Source organism: Dipteris shenzhenensis, chromosome 19 (assembly GCF_047967505.1).
Source record: "Dipteris shenzhenensis isolate YYH24624 ecotype China chromosome 19, Dip_SZ_1.0, whole genome shotgun sequence".
Lineage (NCBI taxonomy): Eukaryota > Viridiplantae > Streptophyta > Polypodiopsida > Gleicheniales > Dipteridaceae > Dipteris > Dipteris shenzhenensis.
The window spans coordinates 18,688,106-18,695,187 of record NC_141614.1 but is presented as its reverse complement, the minus strand read 5'-3'; the positions used below and the strand labels follow the sequence as shown (position 1 = coordinate 18,695,187).

The window sequence follows — 7,082 nt, the reverse complement described above, 5'->3', positions numbered from 1 at the left end:
ATGTTATAGAGTAAATAGTCTCTAGTGTGGGATGGCTCCTTATCATCCTTGCTCTTACACAGCCAACCAAGACCTTCATCCAAGGAATCTACACTACAAGGCCACCACTCAAGGTTGTCTAGCTTGGTTCATTCCAAATTTGGTTCCTCCGGGGGAAATAAGGATGATGCAGCACCAACCCCTAAAGTTTAAAATAATAGGGTCCATGGGAAGGTGGAAGATATCAAAATTATTTTTAAAAATGAGGTCCCTACTTGAGAAGTACATGGCTATAATTGAATGTGTGTTGTTAGAATGTTCATCCAAGGGTTAGTAGTGTTTGTGGAGGCAGGTGTGTTGTATCTATATGATCCTAAACAAAGGTGATAGTGAGTGTGTTGAAGGGATATTGGAATGTGTGCTTGATGGTGCATGGGTGGAGAGCCTGAGAAATTAGATTTGTAGAGGTGGATAGAAGCCAATCAAATTCCAACTCCTATTGGGTGTCCAATTCTGGTGCTGACTTGCTATGCTTGTAAATCCTGCAACAATTCACACGATATATCAACTAGAGTCCACTTTCTACGACCATGTGAGAATGAAATCACTGGGGATGATACAATGGCATCTAGGGGTTGGAATGAAAATACTACCAACGAATAGATGTATAATGCCTTTCATGTTGTAACCAAAAACATAAAGGATCACAATACAAAGAGTAGAAAGGTATCTAGCAAATCTACATTGACTAGTTCATGGAGAGTCCTGGGATGACAATGATGATGGAGATTGGTTAACATACTAGTAAATTAGGGCACACATGTACCAATGGTGTGATTGTAATGATGGTGTACCTAATGACTTATCCATCTCCTATATGAGGAAAAAACACATGTTTCTACTTATGTCACAACATAGGCTCAAAATCATAATTTAACTAACAATAAGGTATTATGAGGCATGAAATGATCTTCCTTAAAGTGTTAAACAATGTCCAAGATGAGGGCATGGGACCAATGCAAAGCTCTTAATGACGGTGATCACAAGCAACATGGGTAGCTAAATGGGCAAGCTAATCATGCAAAAGGAGAAGCTAGTGGGGATGCTGGTTGGTTAGCACAGGGGCAAGGGTCTATAGAGAGGGTGGAGGCTCAAGTATCGGGTTATGGGAAGTGTGCTATTGAATGTGGCACAAATCGGTGCAAAGAGCACTCTTTCCCACAAGTTCGACATAGATGTCGAGGGAGGTGGCCCACCGCTTTAGGGATTTAGAGCCCATTGATCTGCTTTGAGCAGGAGCTACAATGGTGCACATTGGCTCCTAAGGCACCAAATGTTGCACTCAATGTCGAGGCAATTGATTATGTAGGTCCCATTGAGGCACATTAGGAGACATGAGGAGCTTAACAACTGCTGCTTCAAGGGGACTTCAAGGCACTCACTTCTTTGCACAGGGGGACCTCCAATTGATGTCTCCCCTCATGTCTCCCATAATCATATAAGTGATCACACAGAGAGGAGCTTTCCTCCAATGAAACCTTGTCCACCAAGCTAGAAATGAGAACCACTAAACTCGAATTGAGTTGAGTAGAAAATTGATATAACCATGAGAAGCTTATCGCTTCACAAATGAGAAGAGCTTGAGCTAGTCGGGCTGTGGTTAAATATGGAAACATTTCGCAATACTAGATCTAACCAGTTCCAAAATTCTTCCGAGGAAGGGGATTATGACTTGGGGGCAGCTCTGGAATGGTAGTGCTACAAATTGGAGATTGGTTGAGTCACTAGGTTTGGTGTTTCACCTGTCCACAAGAGAGGTTGCTATGATGGTGGAAGTTCTAAGGTGTATTCGTGAGGGTTGGCCAACAAACTATGTTGTTCCCGACAATTGGAGAGAGAACCAAATAGTGTTTGGTGGAAAGGTAGCGTTGAGCAAGGTTGTGGCTAAAGTCTTTTGCTGTTAAAAGGTTCGTACGCATCTGCGCTGAATGCTAAGTGGAATATGAGAAGGGGCCCTACTTGGTGGAAGGACAGGCTTTTGAAAACCTAGAAGTTGTGCCAGGTAAGGAAGGCTGAATATTTATTATGGAGCATCATGTATTATCAGATACTAGTAAAACGGCATCATGTTACATGGTTCAATGTTAATCCCTTGTGCCCCATGTGAGGCTCCTCAGTTGAAACCCTGCATCATCGTAGTAGCGCAAGGGATGTAAGGCACCTAGAGGGTGCTATGAGGAGATCAGGCCTAGTGATGGCCTTCTCTTGTGCCACCAAGTGGAGAGCTATTTTCATGGGTGTACCTCGAGCGCTCCATGGAAATCCAGCCATCCACAGAGCCAATCAAGCTAAAACTTCTAAAATCTAAATTCCATCCAGATAAACAGTAAATTTACAAATAAGTACATTTATATCATAGTAAATATTCACGTTTTCAGAACTATCTGCAGGAGAGATCAATAGAAGTACTGCAAACAAGATATTGTGAAGGGCGATAAAGGTTACTTATCTGTGGTTTGCCAATGCCTCTACAAAATTGATAAAACAATCTGCTGTGTGTCAAGTATCATGATAACTAATGCTTTGGCATAGTGGCAGCCCCCTTCAATGGCAGAAGTGCATATGGGTATTGAATCCCTGGCTCATCCAGCTCGGGTAGTAATGAATTCCTGGTTTGTAGTCCTTCAGGGAGTGCTGGCTACGTCCAGCACCTGAATTTTTTCTCATGGCCCCTGCAGAGATCTTTCCTGCAGCATGCACCTAAAGAGAGCATTTTGGAGATCTAAGAGGCTGTTCCCGCTCACTCCGCCAATGCTAAACCCGGGTCAAAATCTGGCGTTGCACCACCCTGCTGGAGACAGGAAAAATCAGTCTCCACGCAGGCATTTCGGGGCCTCTACCGTTTAGCCAATCCTATCTCAAATTTTTTGGTTGTCGTTGGGCCTGTTGCAGGTTTTCTGTCAGAAATGGGTGGGGAGGGAGCCAGCAGTCGTGGGAACCATTCCTCCCCACCCTCCACAAATGCTCACTTATGCTACTTGAGCATTGAGCAGGAACGGCCCCTAAGCCTCTAAAATACAGCAATGGCTGCAGAGACCTTGGCAAGAGGTGTGCAGGGCTTCAGAAGCTTCCTACTTTGAATCCCTGGCATGAATCCCTGGCAGACTCAGCTCATGTAAGTATTCAATTCCTGGTTCATACTCACTTAGGGAATGCTGGCTATATCCTGTAACCTTAAGTTTTTCTTCTCATGACCCCCGCAGAGATCCTTCCTGGAGCTTGCACCAAAAGAGAGAACGAGAGCATTTTGGAAATCTAAGCCTCCAGAGATCTCGGCAAGAGCTGTGGAGGGCTTCAGAAGCTTACCACTTTTGAATCCCTGGCTCATCCAGCTTGTGTATGTATTCGATTCCTGGTTCATACTCACTCAGGGGGTGCTGGCTATGTCCTGTTACACAAAGTTTTTCTTCTCATGGCCCCTGCAGAGATCTTTCCTGCAGCATGCACCTAGGGAGAGCATTTAAGCCTCTACAATACAGCAATGGCTGCAGAGATCTCGGCAAGAGGTGTGCAGGGCTTCAGAAGCTTCCCACTTCGCTGCACGTTCTGTATCAAGGTTGTCACCGTGGTTGAATGTGAGCACTCTGTCGAAGCAGAGACGTTGCTGCTCCACCATGTTTTGACAGTAACCTTCAAGCAAGAAGATGCGGTTGCCAATGGGAGCCATTGTAACATAACGCCGGAGAGCAAGAAGCCCCTCACATTCAAGGTCCTCTCTTTTGGATCCTAGCACAGGTTTCCACATGTTCAGAGCTTCATCATACACCTCAAGGTGCCCCTTCCAAGAGTTGAGAACATCACCAGAGCTGTAGAGCTGCCCTTCCAGATTCACCACCTGATATGGAGGGACGTCCAGTTGCCACATTCCCTTCACAAATTCCCACCTCTTCCTTTCTGCATCATAGATCTCCACTGAGCTTCTGTTCAACGCAATTGCATCCGATTGAGGATTTTCAGAAGATGTGAACCCCCCTATCACATAGATTTTTCCGTTGAGTGTCACCCCTGCACATTTGTATCTGCTTATGCTCATGTTTGGCAGCGCCTCCCAGCGATCGGATTCGGGATCGTAGACTTCAGCACTTGCAACCCCTTTCTCGTGGCCTGCCACACTTCTCCCACCCATTACATAGATGCGACCATCGCTGATAGCACAGGCGAAATCTACTCTTGGAGTGGACATTCTTGTGCAAACAGACCATTCATTGGCAAAGCAATCGTACATCAAGACATCTGACCTAATCTCGACTGGTGACGACAGAGCCTTGTTGCAAAGCCTCCCCCCAATAATGTAGAAGCGACCGTTTAAGCCTACAAATCCAAATCCTTTCAGCATTTCCGCATCTTGCAGACCTGGCACCCAACAGATTGGCTTCCACATGTTTCTTCCGGGATCGTAAGCTTCGATCCAGTTCCTTACGCGATCCATATGAAGAGTTCGAGGAGAGAAAGACAGATAAATCCAGCTCTCGGTGCAGCCAAGCTCTTTTCGGATGCTGTAAATATCACGACTGGAAAGCGCTTCTCGCCAGCAACGGGATACAGCTCGCAGGTACGGGTAGAGGCTACGAGGGATACGAGCAAGGCAGTGAAGAGCCACAGGGTTCGGCAGACCAGGGAGTACAGAGGCCGGAGGTTGGCAATAGGAGGAGGCCTGTACATTTTGTTCTCTGATCGGCTGCCGCAGTCGATTTTCCTCTTCACCTTGGGATATTTTGGGCTCGACGAGCTCGTGCTGCTGTAGTTGCAGCTCTCGATTGACGTCTAATCCGTGCTTTTCATCCAACTGCAGCTCATTTCCGGCCAATTCATCCTGAAAATTTGTGAGGTCGATCAACTCTTGCTGTTGCGGATCAACGTCTCCTCGCGTCTCATCCAATTGCTTCTGCTCGTGCATCTCTATTCGCTGCACTTCATTTTCGTCTGCAAGCCTAAGTCGCTGCGGGCGATTATATTGCAGGGAAAGCTGGCTGAGCTCTTCCGCAACGTTCCGGAAGTGATGAGGCGCCAGCACAGTTGAAGGTGCGTGAGCACGTCCACCGCAGTCATGTTGAGGGTGGACGCATTCCTGTTGCTGCGATGGAAGCAGGCGCGGGTCGAAATCTAATCCTTGCTTCTCATCCAACTGCTCTTGCGGCTCCATTGGACGCAATTTATCTTGAAGCGAAAGCAGGGGGGGCGGAGGATTCCATGGTTGGAGGAGCGAGGGCTAGTGCGCAGCATGCCGGGAAGGGGAGGAAGCTTGGAGAAGCTAGAGCTAAAGCTTCGAAGGTCGATTGAGAAGAAGAAGAAGAAGTAGAAATCAGCAAAACGAAGCTTTTGAAGAAGAAGAAGAAGAAGGAGAAGAAATCATACGAAGCCTTTGAAGAAGAAGAAGAAACAAAAAAAAATGAGCAAAATTAAGATTTTGAAGAATAAATTAACTAAAAATTTAACGAAAACTTTTACCAGATTAAAATAGAAGGTAGTTTTGTTGTCAATTTATTATATTGTCAAATTTAAACCCTCTATCATATTGTGATTGTTTTTAATTACGAAAATTAAATTACCTTTTTTATTGTTATTTTTTAATCTTTTATTTTTGTTTTGCCCCTTTGATATCATCGTCCCTCCCCGTTTGCCTATGCTTGGGTTTTGTCCCTTGCCTCCCTCCCTCTCTCTCTCTCTCTCTCTCTCTCCCTCTCTCTCTCGTGCCACCCGCACAGAAACATAGACATGTCACCCCCGTACCTCTCTTGCTAGATCCAAGTCCATCGTCGACCCACACTCGAGTGACATGAACCTCCTCGCATAGCAATCCTCGCATCAAACATAACCTTGCACGTCCTTTTTGGAGCATATTATGTCCCTTCTTGAAGCCAAAAATAATTGTCTTATGACATGTTCACATGGCATTCAACCTAGTGGTGGCTCGAAAATGCCTCCCTCGAGCCCACCACATTTGCAATGGCCTCATCTCCATATAAGGCATTGATTTGCAATGGCTAGCGACGTTGATTTGAAACATAGGCCTCCTTGAGGCCCTTTCACATATAACTTCTCAACCACATTTGCAATGGCCTCATCTCCAAATCAAAGTGGCTTTCTGCGTTGATTTGGAAGATAGGCCTCCTTGAGGCCCTTTCACATATAGCTCCTTAAAATAGACCTACAACTCCAGCTCACGTGTTACTCATTCTTATGAATGTGTTTACACTTGAGGATCCTTCAAGTTATGTTTCTTAGGAGATGCCTAGACTCTCCCTTCATCTCTCTCACATGTATGGTAAATCATCATGACTCAAACTTGATAATGATTTGGTTAACATGTAACAAGCCCTTCTTTATTCCCAATAGGGTGATATGCTACCAGGGTGATTTAATGGTGTCTAAAGTTTTTCTTTGTCTCCATGGATGTGTTGTAACAATTGAGAATGGAATTGCTCCTTTGTCTTAAAGCTCTCTCCTATCAAGTGTAGATAAGATTAACTATAACTATGGTAGCATATTTCCAAGGGAGGGTACTTATCAATTTCTTAATATTATTAACCCATGCATTCCTAACTTCTATTACACACAAGTGCTCACGTTGCTCTAAATTTTTCAACACTGTTCTTGACAACTTTTTCCGGCAATAAAACATTGTTCTTGACAACTTGACGTGATAACCTATACAATTGCTATGTTCTCACGGCATTATGGTGATCCTAGAATGTTGACTTTCGAGGCAATGTATGGTTACAAAGTGTGTGTGCCAATAGCATCCTTCAAACAATAGATTATGATCCCAGTGAAAAAAATGAGTAAAAAACAATGCAAGCTCTCCTTCAAAATTGGCACCAACAAAGGGAATGTTGAAGTGCAATCTATACCAAATGTATACATCAAAGGGAAGGTGAATGGAAACAACTAGTTGATCATGGTGGAGACAAGAGTAGTTGATCAAAACAAGGAAATTATTTTATCAAAACAAGAAGTTTATGAAAAAAAGGGAAACATAAAAAGTTACATCAATGGTAAGTTGGCATGCTCATAGGTTCACCCACAAACAAATTCAGACACAC

General features: G+C 44.5%; 1 protein-coding gene across 1 annotated transcript; it reads right to left on the bottom strand.

The window, feature by feature from the left end:
- Positions 1-2,538: 2,538 nt before the first annotated feature.
- Positions 2,539-5,349, bottom strand: LOC147890179 (putative F-box/kelch-repeat protein At1g27420). The gene is made up of 2 exons (XM_087390686.1): positions 2,800-5,349; positions 2,539-2,739 (listed from the first exon to the last, which is right to left on the bottom strand). The coding sequence occupies exon 1, from the start codon at positions 5,180-5,182 to the stop codon at positions 3,500-3,502; it is 1,683 nt and encodes a 560-aa protein (XP_087246812.1). The 5' UTR covers positions 5,183-5,349; the 3' UTR covers positions 2,539-2,739; positions 2,800-3,499.
- Positions 5,350-7,082: the final 1,733 nt, after the last annotated feature.

Coding starts and splice junctions, on each gene's coding strand:
- LOC147890179 (XM_087390686.1), bottom strand. CDS start 5,182: ATGGAGCCGCAAGAGCAGTTGGATGAGAAGCAAGGATTAGATTTCGAC.